The following is a 17,228-nucleotide window of genomic DNA, read 5'->3' on the forward strand; positions in this document are numbered from 1 at the left end:
GAATAGACTTGTGTCAGTATGTTAGTGATGAAAGACAGAACTGTGATTAACCCTGGCAAAGACTAATCAAAGGCTTTGTTACTACTGTTCTGTTCTTCCAGTGTTTAAAATATCTATTACACTTGAGTGTAGTGAACAAGTGAGTGATATTTTCAATGGAAGAAGATAAAATTCATATCTTCAAGAAGCCATGTAATGATCTGTTTACTATATGCAGTAATGATAAAAGGGTAAATTTTACACCGTGAAAAGATGAAAAAACTTACTGATGTTTCGGACACTAGCCTTAATCGTCGGAGTAAAGATTGTTTGTTTGTAGTTCATGAGATTGTGAGACTGTAATTTTGAATAGACTTGTGTCAGTATGTTAGTGATGAAAGACAGAACTGTGCTAAACCCTGACAAAGACTAATCAAAGGCTTTGTTACCACTGTTCTCTTCTTGGTCTTAGCTCTATGTGGTGCAACGCACAATGGATAAATGCTGGTACCGCGCAAGAATCCAGAATATCATGCAAACTACCGCAGGTCCACAAGCAAGGTACCGAACTCACCATTCAGTCATTTGTTTGTTCACATGGTCGTTCATTCATTATTCATTTATTTAAAAAAAAATGACAATATCATTTTTTATTTGCATGACCATACCAATTATCATCATCATTTTGCTATTCTTAATAGTGTATTATCATAAACAAATAAAACAGCTTTTTTCATGCTGTGTTCAGTAATAAAAGCACTTAGGAAGTGACATAAGCATGAAAGAAGTGTAAGGAGAAGTGCAAGCCAAGGCTTTATGACTTTAACTTTACTTCAGTATTGAACGTATTTATGCAAAAATAAAGACCTAGCTAAAATTAAAAAAATTAAAAAAAGATCTGGCAGCACTTCATGCGTGAGGATGGCGTCAGCACTGTGCTCTGTTCACTAATAAAGCACAGTTTTCGACCAATCAGGGTGCACGACTATCCTAACTACATAATCAATATTATTATATTGTCATCATTATTGTGATTATTATCATTATCATTCTTATTTTTTAGTGTGTTATTGGTAGATGTCGGAGAACAAACCTTAATACCTTTTTCCAGGTAAGGTTAAGTATTCCTATTTAATTTATTCAGTTTCATATTTCATATTTATCATTAAACCTTTTTGTGTGGAATGGATATCTAACTATTGAATGAGGGATAATACAAGTGTAAATGTTTGTGTGTATGTGGTTGGGTGTGGGGTGGGGAGGGGGGTAGAGATCTTGCTATTGATGAGGGACAATACAAGACAGTGTAAATGTTTGTGTGTATGTGGTTGGGGGTGGGGTGGGGAGGGGGTAGAGATCTTGCTATTGATGAGGGATAATACAAGTGTAAATGTTTGTGTGTATGTGGTTGGGGGTGGGGTGGGGACTGGGGTAGAGATCTTGCTATTGATGAGGGATAATACAAGTGTAAATGTTTGTGTGTATGTGGTTGAGGGTTGGGTGGGGAGGGGGGTAGAGATCTTGCTATCGATGAGGGATGATATATTTAATAATAATATATGTTATATATCTGGGCTAGAAGGTATTTTGGTTCCACTGTCAAGTGAAAAATATAAATTCAAAATTTAAACAAGCCAGGGTGGCATAATGAGCATTATTTTTGGTCTCCCTGATTGGTAGGGTAATTGTGCCAGAAGACCTCTGAGGCGTTAATAGAACAGGGTTATTACCAAATATAGTCTTAATGCAGAGAACAGGATGGGAGAGTGGTTAGGGGAGTGTGATTAGTTCCACCCCACCCCCTCCCCCCCCCCCCCCACCCCGTCTCTCTCCCCAAGTTGGCATTGCAATACATTTTCGGGCTTTTTTAGGGACAAAATAGATGCCATCTTGGAAAATTGTATAAAATACATGTATACATTAGAGTGATTTTACATGGTCTGCAAAACAAAGCTGTATAATTAGTATTTCATCAATTATTTTTAACTTTTTTGATTGCATTGAGATTTTTAAATGAGTAATCAAAGAGACCTTATAAAATTATGATTATCATTATTACATTGTTATCATTATTTATAAATTATTGACTAAGAAAGACAAAAGAAAACAATAGAATTAGTGTTTACTGCTACTAGTAAATCTCTTAGGGGGTAAAAATTCACGATTTGGTATCTTTTAGGGTGTTAAATGCGAATTTTTGAAAATCATTTAACTGGTATCTCTTAGGGTGTCGGAAAAGGAGAGAAGGGCGCATTGATATTGCTTATCCTAGGCGCTTTTTATAGAAAATTTAATATTATTTGTTGTGGTATCTCTTAAGGGTTAAAAATCATTCAGCCACGCCCTTTTTTAAAGACGTGTGGTATCTTTTAGGGGTCTTTTTGAAAATTTCCGACAAGCATCCACAGTACTTTTTCTTGGACTCTCCCCTCCCCCCCCGGGTAAAATCACTCTCTCTCTATATATAGTATTTTCATATTATTTTTGCCTTGTTTATATCAATAACCTAGGGTCTGTGAGATACCAAAGGAGTTTGAAAACATTCCATTTCAAGTGATGGAATGTATCCTGACAGCAGTAAAGCCTCTCAGCTTGGTTACATCTTACTTTGATCTCACAACTACAAAACAGTAAGTGATAGATGCAGAAATATCCATTCCTCTGCTATGAAAGCTTGAGCTTCCAAGGGTAACCCTTCTCAAAAATCTTGGATGCGAGGCTAACATGGAAATTCAAAAATCGCACTTTTTCTCGATGGAATTTGTGGCATTTCTTTTGTATTGTCATGTTAGCTCCATATTCAAGGCAGAAAATTTTTGTAAGGAGGGTCCATTTTGTAGTTCCAGACACGGAGGAGGAAAGGGCAATTACTGAGAGCTGATGGAGCATTGTATGAAGAGCTATGTGATACATAAATAATATGACAATCATGTTATGTGTCAGTTACACATTTTGTCTTCAAGTGTTGAAAATATCTATTACACTTGAGTGTAGTGAACGAGTGAGTGATATTTTCAATGGAAGAAGATAAAATTCATATCTTCAAGAAGCCATGTAAGAAACCTGTTTAATGTATGGATATTGATGTATGATGAAATAGTGACATGGATATGATTACTGTGATTTAGTTATTTCTGTTGCAGTATGATCCTAAAAGCCAAGCATTCTGATTGGCTGTTTGAGAGGTTGGCTTTTCTTGGTATCTAGCCCCTGTATCCTGACATTGTCAGCATGCTTGCATGGGATAACAGATTGCAAAGCATGTCAAAAAATAAAGAGGAAAAAATTAAATAAGTTACAATTTACAAGTTATAATTTACTGTCTGCTTAACAGCGTAGAATAATGCAAATATATGACGCTTTGAAGTCTTACACCATGACTTTATTTTCAAATATTTCAAGACCCCATTTTCAGTTCAAGACAACTAATGTGTAGTTCCAGAAATCATCCATACCCACCCCACAGAGGAATTTGGAATTTCCGAAGAGTAGGGGGGTCAGAGAAAGAACAAAAATTACAGAGTTTGTATGGAACAAAATTGGAATTTCCGGGGGGTAGGGGGGTGTCTTAAAAAAATTCCTCCGTGAGGGGGGTTGGATAATTTTTGGAACTACACAATATTTCAAATCCCTCTTCCCCCCCCCCCCCCTCCCCCCTCGATAAATAATAAACGGTCCCTCTCGGTTTATCTCAGAGTCAGTGACAAGTGGACTGAAGCTGCAACCAAGTTTGTTCTTGACCTCATCCATGGTATGTCAAGTAGTTTATCTCTTTCTCTCGCAACATATTTGTATTTTGTTACTTTTGAGAGTAGCATATTGAAAGGTATTGCATTTAATGAAGATTATCGGGGATAGTTACATGGCACAGGCACTTTAATTCACGCTTCCCTTGCTGAATGAATTATCAGCAAGTATTTGTGGTTTTTTGTATGTGTATTTTTAGCAACTTGCTTGTTGTCTTTCTGTAGGGCGTTTGCAACATGGAGTGATTTTACTTTGTCTGTGAAAAAAAAGTACAGTGCATACCATAGTTATATTAGTGAAAAAGTTAACTTTTAAAAAAGTTAACGTCTATGGTTTACTGAACTTAATAATTTGTGCACATTTCTTAGAAAAGTTTTTCACTTATACAGTACATGGTTTACATTCTAATCATAAATACATAGCAGTAGAGACTTATTCCATTGTTTTTTTCTTTTACTTTGAGTGTTAGTCACTAATTATATTATACAACTTTGTTTTGTGGGCTAAGTAAAATCACTCTTACGATATTTATTACAGCTACCCGAGTCCCAAGTAATGAAAAAATAAAAAATAAAATAAATACTTCACTTAATTTAACTTTACTTATGTGCCAATGTATTTACTAATAGTTTATACAACTAATGGGGGACACTGAAATGAAACTGAAATAAAGATGAAATAGTCAAAGAACATGTGTCTATAAGAATCCCAACTGGCAAGGAGGCTAACCAGTTGACTATTTACGAGCATGGTCGAGAAACTGAATCTGAACTAATCAGGAATCGGGACAAATACAGTCTCAGCTAGTGGCCACAGTGGGACTCGAACTCAGCATCACTGGGTTGCGAGACTGACGCTATAACCACTTGACCATGCTGCCTCCCCTAATGACACTTTCTTTTGTTCAGTTTGAGCAACAATAGACCTACGTAGCTTTGGTGTAAGAGTATGTGTCATCCCATCCAACCATCCATCCTTAGATTCTCTTTAATGTTTAATATATTACAGGCTGCAAGCTGCAAGTAACGATCCAGAAAGAAGATGATAAGGGTAGATACCATGTGCTACTCTACGCAGAGTCCCTTGACAAAGAGGTATCTGATTTAGTCTATTTCCTTGACAGTACATGCGTAAAATACCAAGGTCTTATATGTTCCCGAAAAATCCGGGAAAGCGAGGTTAATAAAATGACATTTTTTGCTAAAAATAGACATATACTGTTGGGAATATTTTTGCCCGCCAAGGAACCAATCAGAGCGCACGATTTTACCGGAAGTAGCGCGTGCCATATAATGATAGGCCTTTTTAGCTTGGGTGCAAGGGTGCAATGTTTTCCTATTTCAGACCATGTGTCATTCCCTAGAGTATCATTTCTTTGTTTATCAGTTGGGTATGATGATCATTCTTTAGAATAAGATTCTTTGTTTGAGCTGCAACCATAATTATGCGTTTTCTCATGTGCAACTGTTAAAAAATGCAATAATACTCAAGAGAATGACACTTGGTATCGAATGGGAAAATATTACCTATTGTACGAATTCAAAAATGTTCTATTCCTTTTGGAACTTGGTTTGCCTGGTTTGCCAGTGTCTGTTAGAATGGGCAGTTTTATTGATTTATGGAATTTGTTTTTTTTTCAGGTTTGTGTCAACGATGAACTTGTTCAAAGAGGGTTTGCAGTATTTGATGATTCACAGTCAGTAAAAGGTACTTTTTATTATTTTAAGAATTAATTATTTGATTGACGGTAATCGATAGGCCTCTTTACCTTGGGTTAATGTTTTCCTATTTCAGACCACGTGTCATTCCCTAGAGAAGACACATGACTATGGAAACAACTCAAACATGGAATCTTATTCTAATGAAAATGATACGTGGTCTGACATGGGAAAATAATTATGATACACTCAAGGTGAAGAGGTTTATTGCCCCATTTCCCAGTAATGTCGCACTCGCCAAAAAGAGCTGTCGAGATTGTCAAAAACAAAACAAAACAAAACAACAACAACAACAACAACAAAAAACACAATAGTTTTTATTCTCGACTCGTTCTGATATTTTGTTACTATTGTTTCTCGTACTATTATATTCATCCAATTGGGTTAGCTCTTATTAGAGCTGCGACCTTGCCCCTATTTACTTGTCGCGAGTTTTGTCTCGATCTGCACGTAGCAATGATAATGTGGTAAATTTTTAATGTGTTTTTTAAGATGAGAGCCCACGAAAAACAGAAAGACTCAGAGCACAACAAGAACAGTTTGTACAAGCTCAACAAGAGGTTGTCAATGCCTTCAAGAAGAGTATTCACATGCCAAACCAACAGTACAAGGACGAGAAGCCACAAGAAAGCACGAGTACTGACGATGAATTTCCTTCCCATCGTCGAAGCTCTTTTCAAGAAGATGTCAGAAATTTCAACCCTTTAGACGTTCTTCGACAACAAGTCGCCGAAATTCGAACACCAAGACCAAATAGCCTGCCTGTTTGTTACATTCCTGCTGGCGCTGAGAATAGGTCTTCATCTTCACTCCCTTCGTATAAAAAGCAGGGAAAAACGATGTCTCAAGAACGTGCTTCTGATTTTAGAGAAAGAGACGCCCAAGGTAGAGAAATGTTCTCACCGTCAAGTGATGAGGATTCAGGAAGGGTGCGCTTTGTTTCTGCAAGGATACCCGCCACTGGCAGCGGTGCACGGTATTTGTCTAAAGACAATGATACTGCTAAACTGAAGTCAATACTGAAGTCTAGTAGAACTGGGAATCACTATAGTAGTTCGTCTAGTGATCAGGAAACTGGGAGATACAGAGTGATGGAACAGCGGGATGAACTAGCGAAGAATAGAATGAATATTGACAGTAGCTCCCTACAACACCCAAGTAAAATGGAAACTGCTGTTTCACCAAGGGCCAATGGAGAATTCGCTGATACCGCCACAGAAGTAGGGCGGCAGGCTTGGGCATCGCAGTATCCCACTGAAAGGATAGCAGCAAGTGTTTCACCGAGAGAAGAGTTTGATGGAGCTTCCATTTACAACGCTACGCATCCCTTGGGAAGATTGCCAGGTTTGCCTCCAAGGGTACAAGAGGAATTCGCTCATGGTCACACAGAAATGGATGCACCCTTATCCAGGCAGCATACCGGAGAATGGGCAACTGATTCTGCAGGTTCTAGGGTTGCCAAGGTGATGGATCAGCAGCATTTGGCTACACAGGGTCACACTGCAAGAATGCCAAATATGTCTCCAAGGGCGAGAGAAGAATTCACGCAACGTCCCCCAGAAGTGGCTCAGTCTTTGTCGCATGGAATGCCGTCGCAAATTCTTCCTCGATCATCAGATCGGCTATCTGAAGAGATTGTTAAACAAAGCAATGCAAAACCTACATCTCGTCTTCCTTCAGAAATATTGGCACAATGCAACTCAAAACCGGCCTCACGCCTTCCCTCAGACCTAGTCTCTCAATCTTCTCCTTCGTCTTGTGAATCTGTGTCCTCCCTCGAAGACGGCGTGTTAATCCATGGGGATGGCATCCCAAGGCCGTTCACAGCGTTAGCAAACTGTCCTCTCTACGAATATGGCTCAAGACTGGATATCCAAACTCCTACTCCATTGCAGAGGCACATGTGGCCGGCGCTCCTCCGAGGGAGAGATGTTGCTGCGGTTGCGCCCAAGATTGCGGGAAGAAAAATGGCGTACTTGTTACCGATTGTTGATCAAGTCTTGGACCCTGCTGCGTATTCAGAGTTACCGCTAACTAATGGGGTTGGTATCACACTGCCTTAATTTGCCGTCGCGCATGTGCACACGGAGTTGACCTAATCCCACATGGCTTAGAATCGTTAGAATATTTTGCTTGAAAAGTTAAAGAAATAAAAAAAATATTTCAAGGTAGCCATGTTTTAGGGCGAACTTATTGAAATTTTTGTGTAAATTATATTCGCTTTGTTCCTGTCCTACAATAAGGAAGTTTTAGTAAAACGCTTTATTCTAGTACCCAGAGCCCTTACCTCTCAACCAAATACTGCGCGTATTCCTGGTCCAGAGATCTCCCTGCGCCACTGGTAAAACTCTGCGATTCAGGTTTCCTTGATTCACAGTTTTGTTGCAAGAAAAATAGCTACGTGTGACACCACTAAAAAGTCTATTGCAAGTAACGTATAGCACGCAACAGTCGCACCGCGTATCTAGATTGCAGCTTTCTTCGATTCTTAGTTTTGTTGCAGGAAACAGAGACCTTTAGATTTGACGACGAGAACGAGTACGAGTTTTTAACTTTTAAAGATTAGCACTATCATTCCATAGTTGTGGTCGTGTACGTAGATTGAAACTCTAGATTGTGAAAAATCGTAAATCCACTACGATACGGTGTTAACCACACGCACAGGACCAATTTTAAAATTTGTACTAGTACTCGATCTCTTACTCGTCGATGGATCTAAAAGTCCCTATTGTGACGTATGACCCCGCTTGAAAATTCTGTCGCCAGCAATATATTCTATAAGCAACGTTTGCAGCTGATATTTTATTGTACTTTCATTCCACAGCCTCTAGCCCTAATACTGTGCAATAGTTGGAGCAACGCCATAGACATCTACAAAGAATGCAATAAAATCCTTGGTCCTCGAAGAAGAGCCAGAGTACATGTTATATTCTGCGGAGGAGCAGAAGAAGAACAAGTTGTCCCACTCATCAATGGCTGCGAGATACTCGTCGCTACTGTTCCTTGCTTCCTACGCATGCTCACAAGAAGCTACACCACGCTGGACCGACTCTGCCACATTGTCTTTGACAGTGCAGACTTCCTTGTCGAAGACTTTACCACGGAATTAAAAGAAATTATGAGAGTTTATGGTCGATTGTTGGTGTCTAAACCCGGTCGTGTTGCTCCACGCCAAGCTGTTATCATGACGTCGTCGTGGACCTTAGGAGTGGCGTCCTTGGTGCGTGCGTATCTTGGTAACCCATTGATCATTATGGATGACAAGGTCGAAGCCACTATCTACTCTGGTGTTAAATTGGCTGTGGAACTTTGCTCGGCCAGTAAGAGGCTTTCAAATCTTTTAGGTGAGGTTAAACTTTTTTGGGAATGGTTTCAATGCATCCCGGGGGGGGGGGGGGGGGGGGGGGAGGGGTACTACCACCCCAACTTGGTTAGGGGTGTGCCGCCAGGACCTCAAAACCCTGACCCTATCCCAGACCTAAAATTTTGATTTTACATACGCTACCCCAGACTAAAACTAAGAATTGTACACCCTATCCCAGACTAAATAAAGGAAAATACGGTTTTACAATCGATTGCAATCAATATTTACTAACATTTTTATTGTTTTTGTGTCGGCAGAAAGCGTAGCCTATTCGCCAGACAAAAACGACCAAATAGTTAACCCAACCCAGACTAAAATGATACCCTATCCCAGATAAAATGTCAAAAAATGATACCCTTCCCCAGACCCAAAAGCCGAAAAACCATACCCTATAGGGCGGCACATACCCGTATAGCAAATATAGGGGAGTACCCCCCCAGGCAATGCATTAATGGGTGGCTTGCGTGGTGTAGTGGTTCTGCAAAACGTTTCACGTATTGGGCTTATACCCAGAAGATTACAATGTTTATCCTGATTTTTTCTTGTTTGTTTGATTGTTTGTTTTGTTTGTGTTCAGGATTTCTAGAAAATGCTGACAGGACACACGAAATTGTCATATTCACAAACACAGCAGAGGAAGCTGAGAACCTTGGTGAAGCGCTGAAAACAAGCAGTTATTTTGTGCTCGTTGCTCACGAGTTTATAAATCCGCAGCAATTGGCCGATACTAGAAGACAATGGCATACTCCACACAGCACAGACCTGATGCCAATACTAGGTAGGTATTGTACAAGACAGTGGTATAGTCCACACAGCACAGACATGATGCCAATACTAGGTAGGTATTGTACAACACAGTGATATATAGCTCTCACAGCACAGACCTGATGCCAATACCAGGTAGGTATTGTACAAGACACTGGTATACTCCACACAGCACAGACTTGATGCATATACCATAAACACATCTTAATATCAGGCATGTTAATAGTTATACTTGTTTTTAGTGATGACGGACGGAGTTCTCATGAGCAGACAACTCACCGTACAGAACGCATCAATGGTCATCCACTACGACCTGCCGCTCGTCAAAAACAAGGAGAAGTTTGGAGAACGATTTTTCACCATGTCTAGGACATTCACATCAACTAAGGTAAACTTTGATAAACTTCAGAAATAGCCAGCTGATATGAGAAAAAAATTAGCCAATCAAAATCAAGAAAATTTGTTTAGGTGTCACTTTTTGTATTAAAATTATGGATTTCCAGGCCACCAAATGAAAAAAAATAACGTTGCTGTAAATGTTCATCAGCTGAATCGAACATTTTCTATTCGAAGTCTTTCTGGCTGACAGCACATGGTGGTCAGTGTTTGACCACCGTGTGGAGCAGATAATGAGGAATTTTGTCGACTGATTGAAGTCCAAGCAATAGGGACCTTAAGCTGCAAGACGGCAACGACGACTACGACTGCAACCATACAATAGCACTAATTGCGCTATCCAATAGATACTCGTTGGAATGTACGAAATACTGTGCATCGTTGCCGTCTTGCTGAAAATAAGACGTGAAATGTCCTATTTTTACGTACGTACTAAAGAGAACGGCTACGTCAAAAGCTTATCTTTGCTGATTTTCGCTATAAGTAAAGCGCTCCCAAAAGACGTCATTTCGCTCTAAAACGGGGATGCTTATAGAGTACAATCCTAGGTAAACACGAAATAATAATATAATAGAAGGTTGAAGCGCCAGAATTTCGCCGACGTTGTCGACCACGTTGCTGTCCTGCGGCTTAAGGTCCCTATTATATCAATAACGTGGGAATGGTTCAACTCAGCTTTACCTTTGTTGATGTTGTTTTATTTTCTTTAGGACCACGGATGTTTATCAGTCATATTCATCACAGAGACCTGTCTGCGTCAGTCAACCATCGCCCACCAACTAGTGCAAAGAACATCAGAACACACACCAGCTGAAGACAGCACTACGGATGGGGATTCCGTCAAACCTTGGAAGATTACTTCTTCTTCTCTGGAGGAAATGGCCAAGGAAGCTCGTATGGTAGGCTTCACTTGAATTAACGAATTAACTCGCAGATTGAATCATGAAACAACCTCTGGGTTGATCTAAGTCAGGACACATCTAACTCACAGATCAAACCCTGAAACAACCTCTGGGCTGATCTAAGTCAGGGCATGGCTAACTCACAGGATCAAACCCTGGAACAACCTCTGGGCTGATCTAAGTCAGAGCATGGCTAACTCACAGATCAAACCCTGGAACAACCTCTGGGCTGATCTAAGTCAGGACACAGCTAACTCACAGATGCAACCATAAAACAACCTCTGGGTTGATATAAGTCAGGACACAGCTAACTCACAAATTGAACCCTCAAACAGCGTCTTAACTATTGATCTGAGTCAGGGCATGTGTAATTCACAGACTGGATTGGAATTTAAATCCTTGGGGTTTTTGCTGGTACCATCATGGTGTGTTTTTCGTAGCCAAAATTTGGTCTCCTCTGAGTTGAAACAAATAAAAATCCTTTGCCGCATGGATTCATGGATTCTAACCTGCTACAATAAAGTCCATCTTTCTAAAATTTGCAGTCTAGTGAATTTGGTATGAGTCGTAGTGAACGTTACGGCACTGACGTCACAGAGTTGGCATCTTCTTTGAACCAATCACAGTGCACGAGATGATTGCTTATCCAATCAAAATGCTCGGACACAGCTGTCACTGTCACGGCACGGCACGTCCGTACCGTATATGTTCCATAGTCATACGAAATCTCCTGTATTAATCGATCACCTAGAAGGGGTGGGTAGTAATGTGTTGGTTCTAATAATAGCTGTCGTGCTTTTGTTTTCAGGCAAAAGAAAGAGAGAAATTTAACTACGAACTGTGTGATTTTCTGATGGCTTACGGATCATGCAGGTATTCTTCCTTCTTTAGTCACAACTGATTGGTTTTGAATTATATTTTGTGCGATATCAGGCTATCTATTCAATGGACTACTTTCGACGATACGGCGGCCATCTTGTCTGTTCATATCAATCGACTTTATTACTTTAACCAAAAAGCTTTATTGCGAAGCAAGATGGCCGCCGTTATCGTCGAAGTAGTCCATTAAGGGTCTTTTTAGCAGGGAGGGTAATCCTAGTACCAAGGAGGCTCAATAGGTAGCTCGGATTAACGAGGGGAAAAAAGGTAGAGTAACTAATTCTCGCTATTGCTGACACTCGCTATTACGGACATGAAGCGACGGCCCCGAGGGTGTCCGCTGTAACGAGGGTTGACTGTAGTTACCAATAGACCCTTTGCACCACGTTGGAATGCAGCTCAATCTGGGGACAAAACAATAGTTCCAATTCTGATCTCAGGAGATTGGGATTCTTTTGTTTTGTCCCCCAGATCGAGCTGTTATGATGTCACATGCAAGGGGTCTATATTAACAATGGTATCCCTCTTGAAGAACGTTTTCAGACAAACGTAAGTGTAACATGAGACACGTGGTGCTGAAAGACGAAGACCTCCCCTGCCTACCGACCAATGGCAGCGTCAAGGTACATATATGTTATTTACCGGCCATGCAGGAAGTCCGGATAGAAAAAACTGTGTCCAAGGTCCTGGATATATACGGGCCGAGGCCGTTAGGCCGATGTCTGTTTCCAAGACCAAGGGCACAGTTTTTCCCTTTCCGGACCGACTTTAAACCGGTAAATTACTTATTACTTATATATTTTTCCCTGTTTCCTTTTCCACTTTTTTTTTGCAATTTGTTTTGTTGTTTAACAATGCATTTTCCCATGCGCGCGCTTGGATGATCGGTCAGGATACCAGACCACGGGCACAGATAGAAAATAAGGGACTCCTATGCATGTCCTTCCGCGACTAAACTCTTAATACTGCGTTAGCTATTGACTCCAATCAGTGCAATTTGAAAAGTTGTACCGTTCTTGATTCTATTTCTGTAAAGGTCCTTGTTCTTCACGTGATGAATGCAACTTGTCTGTGGGTTCGTATATTAGAACATAAAGCCCCCAAAACCGTCAAATCCACACCATACAACATCACGACAAGTACGCAGTTCCTACAGATGACAGTCGAGATGGGAATGTGGTACGCTAACGAGAAGAACAGAACGAGAATTGATATGCCAAGAATATCTGATCTCTATGCGTTCGAGCAGGATGGCTCATACCACAGGTAAGGTTGTGCAATGTTTTTTTTGATTCAACAGAATAGACCTCCTCGTCTTTGGCCGTAATGTTTTCCCATTTAAAACCACGTGTCATTCCCCAAACATCATTTCTTGGTTAAACGCTTTTTAATGGTTTTGTGAGCAGTTGGACCCGTAAATACGTCACTACTTAAAAGCTCTATAGTTTTAGTTTTGGCGATGGGGGTCAAATCAATGGAGAATATTCGCGTAAAAAAATCAATTCTCAGGAGAAGGGAGTTATTTTGTTTTCACCTCTAGGGGTCTATAAAGGGGCTCCATGGTAGCCATGTTGATTGAAATGAAATAAGGCTGTGAAATCCTTATTTTCTCGTTTCATACCACTTGTCATTCCCACGATTTCTTTTTCAACGTTGACGCACGAGTAGAACATTAATATGCATCTCGCACCTATTTTCTTTCTTTTTGAAACTCATCAAATAAGTTGATTTTTTTATGCGCTATTTGTTTTCCCCACATTGAATTAGAACAAGAATATCTTTTTAACAAAGAAAAAAGATATGAGATCTCAGGTTATAAACCTATTCGCTTTGGGTTGTAATTTGATCTTCTTTGTTCTTCAGAGTGAAGGTCTGTGATGTCGTCCGGGAAATGCCTCAGTCAGGTTTACCTCTGGAAGCACAGGTAATCCTTCTGCTGTAGATACATTTTGGTATATTTGATTTGGTATTAGAGCGCATGCAGTAAAACCATGAAATAAAATCATAGTTGATACTGACAAATAGTAGCTGTTTAGCGACTAAATAATAGTTGCTATCACTCAACCAGAACATTCATCATACAAAGACAAATACACAAGAGACCATTTGTGTCTTTTGTTTAATAAATGTTCTGGCTGAGTGCTAGCAACTATTCTTGGTTTGCAATCAATCCCAAGAGAGCACCACCACTTAAAGGGATGTCCGCCATGTTGGAAGATATAACAAAAGAATTCATTGAAAAATCTTTTGTCAAATTCTTCCAACATGGCTTCTATGACTTCTATTGCAAACGAAGAATTAGTCACTAAATAGATACTATTTCATGGTTTTACTGCATGCACTTTAGCTTATCGCTATTTGCTCTTGAATATTTTATGAAAGTTGTGCTTGATAATAGAAATACGATTAAAATATAGCAATTTCTACGACCCATGGTCCCACTTTTTTACCCCTTGTGCATGCGCTTAGAGCAGTAGCGTGGAACTCTTGATGCATATATTGTCTCAGCATGTTGGTAGGTATTATAATAGAACCTCAGTGATTATGTTCATTCTCTGTAGGTTCATTTCGTTGATAAAGGCACGTACCAAGATGTCAAGGTTTCATCGCTCCTTTGTCTTCCTTCACAGTTCCGTGATTTTCCACTTCAGGTGGGTGTGATCAAAATGTGCGCGTGATATTTTCTAGTTTTAAAATGGTTTTGAGTGACAAGCCACGAAATATCCCACGAATCACTTTTTTGAGTCTTAAATCGAGTGTGTACACCAGAAATACAAGAGACTTGACCATTTTCTTCCAGTTTTCCTTGCTATGTCCTCTTATTTCTAGCCGTTAAAATGTTGTGGACTCGCCTTTGGACGGCTAGATGACGAAAAAAGTAGTAAATAGAGGACATACCAAGGCAAACTGGAGGAATTTTTTTTTACCTCAAAAAGGTAAAAAATTTACTACAAAAACCAGGGTAAAATATGAACAGGGTTCGTACAGTCTTGGATTGGTTTTGAAAAGTCCTTGAATTCGAATTTTCCTTGAAAAGTCCTTGAACTTTCAGAAAAAGTCCTTTAAATGATTAATTATTTATTATCATTATTAATTCAGTGCTTGAATTAATGGGTGAAGGAATGCGCAACAGTTTTGGGGGGGGGGGGGGGGGGACGGTAAAAAATGTACTAATTATAACGATAGGACTTATCATTTGCCGATTTAAAATCAGAAGTGTGGTCAGGGAAAAGCTACTATGAGCCACATTATTTACTGATTGTAAATCATTAGTAAATCTATAGACCAAATTCAAAACTCGCACCGATGTGAGGCTTAAGTTGTGAACAAAGGGATCTGGCGTGACTCTAAGTAATCTGGCGTGATTCAAAAGTCACGAATCACGCAAGATTCCTTTGTTCACAACTTAAGCCTCACATCGGTGCGAGTTTTGAATTTGGTCTATTAATTGCAGATTTTAAATCTAATAAATAACATTTAATAATATTTACAAATTAAAAAAAAAATTGATAACAGATCCTATGCGGCAAGAAAACTGTAGAAAAGAAAGATGTCTTTCTTCTTAGTTGCCAAAATTACCACAAAGCCGGCATTTCCATCGGCCCCTGCTAAGATAGATAGAGGATTTCATAATTTTTTAACGATTTGTACGTGAATGTCTGAAATACTTATTATTGAATGTTTTAATGGGAAATGAAAAGTCAATGGAAATATCGTCAGTTTAGTTGTACAAGTTTCCTTATTCGCTTTGAACCTACTTTTGTTTGAAAGTATTTTTTCAGTTCCTCGCTTTGTCACCATAATTTTAATTTTACTTTTTCCTACAAATTTATCATCGTCGTTATCATCAACATCAATAGCATCACCATCTATTAATAATCAGCGCCAATACTATGTACACCATCACCATCACCATCACCATCACCATCTATTAATAATCAGCGCCAATACTATGTACACCATCACCATCACCATCTATTAATAATCAGCGCCAATACTATGTACACCATCACCATCACCATCTATTAATAATCAGCGCCAATACTATGTACACCATCACCATCACCATCACCATCTATTAATAATCAGCGCCAATACTATGTACACCATCACCATCACCATCTATTAATAATCAGCGCCAATACTATGTACACCATCACCATCACCATCTATTAATAATCAGCGCCAATACTATGTACACCATCACCATCACCATCTCCATCTATTAATAATCAGCGCCAATACTATGTACACCATCACCATCACCATCTATTAATAATCAGCGCCAATACTATGTACACCATCACCATCACCATCTATTAATAATCAGCGCCAATACTATGTACACCATCACCATCACCATCTATTAATAATCGCGCCAATACTATGTACACCATCACCATCACCATCTATTAATAATCAGCGCCAATACTATGTACACCATCACCATCACCATCTATTAATAATCAGCGCCAATACTATGTACACCATCACCATCACCATCACCATCTATTAATAATCAGCGCCAATACTATGTACACCATCACTATCACCATCACCATCTATTAATAATCAGCGCCAATACTATGTACACCATCACCATCACCATCACCATCTATTAATAATCAGCGCCAATACTATGTACACCATCACCATCACCATCACCATCTATTAATAATCAGCGCCAATACTGTGTACACCATCACCATCACCATCACCATCTATTAATAATCAGCGCCGATACTATGTACACCATCACCATCACCATCACCATCTATTAATAATCAGCGCCAATACTATGCACACCATCACCATCACCATCACCATCTATTAATAATCAGCGCCAATACTATGTACACCATCACCATCACCATCTATTAATAATCAGCGCCAATACTATGTACACCATCACCATCACCATCTATTAATAATCAGCGCCAATACTATGTACACCATCACCATCACCATCTATTAATAATCAGCGCCAATACTATGTACACCATCACCATCACCATCAATTAATAATCAGCGCCAATACTATGTACACCATCACCATCACCATCTATTAATAATCAGCGCCAATACTATGTACACCATCACCATCACCATCACCATCTATTAATAATCAGCGCCAATACTATGTACACCATCATCATCACCATCTATTAATAATCAGCGCCAATACTATGTACACCATCACCATCACCATCACCATCTATTAATAATCAGCGCCAATACTATGTACACCATCATCATCACCATCACCTTCGTCATTCTTATCACAAATCACAATCTTCATCATTATCGTCACTGTCACATCCCCATCGTCACTATCACTATCATCATCGTCACTATCACATCCCCATCGTCACTATCACTATCATCATCGTCACTATCACATCCCCATCGTCACTATCACTATCATCATCGTCACTATCATCATCATTATTGTCATTATCATCAACATCAACAATATCA

General features: G+C 39.5%; 1 protein-coding gene across 3 annotated transcripts in view; it reads left to right on the plus strand.

Moving 5' to 3' along the window:
- LOC116286747 (uncharacterized) overlaps window positions 1-17,228 on the plus strand; it is a 69,693-nt gene that overhangs the window by 5,212 nt on the left and 47,253 nt on the right. For all 3 annotated transcript variants that reach the window (XM_089034411.1, XM_089034413.1, XM_089034412.1), the window contains 16 exons: window positions 452-540; window positions 1,043-1,090; window positions 2,490-2,609; window positions 3,675-3,730; window positions 4,735-4,820; window positions 5,367-5,433; window positions 5,937-7,486; window positions 8,269-8,788; window positions 9,386-9,586; window positions 9,816-9,961; window positions 10,680-10,868; window positions 11,680-11,744; window positions 12,283-12,373; window positions 12,787-13,016; window positions 13,614-13,674; window positions 14,312-14,401. In XM_089034411.1, coding sequence (XP_088890537.1) covers window positions 452-540; window positions 1,043-1,090; window positions 2,490-2,609; window positions 3,675-3,730; window positions 4,735-4,820; window positions 5,367-5,433; window positions 5,937-7,486; window positions 8,269-8,788; window positions 9,386-9,586; window positions 9,816-9,961; window positions 10,680-10,868; window positions 11,680-11,744; window positions 12,283-12,373; window positions 12,787-13,016; window positions 13,614-13,674; window positions 14,312-14,401 — 3,609 coding nt within the window. The remainder of the gene's footprint in view (window positions 1-451; window positions 541-1,042; window positions 1,091-2,489; window positions 2,610-3,674; window positions 3,731-4,734; window positions 4,821-5,366; window positions 5,434-5,936; window positions 7,487-8,268; window positions 8,789-9,385; window positions 9,587-9,815; window positions 9,962-10,679; window positions 10,869-11,679; window positions 11,745-12,282; window positions 12,374-12,786; window positions 13,017-13,613; window positions 13,675-14,311; window positions 14,402-17,228) is intronic.

This window comes from Actinia tenebrosa, unplaced genomic scaffold (genome assembly GCF_029948245.1).
Source record: "Actinia tenebrosa isolate PJP-AT-01 unplaced genomic scaffold, QUT_ActTen_1.0 PGA_scaffold2__45_contigs__length_23673736, whole genome shotgun sequence".
Lineage (NCBI taxonomy): Eukaryota > Metazoa > Cnidaria > Anthozoa > Actiniaria > Actiniidae > Actinia > Actinia tenebrosa.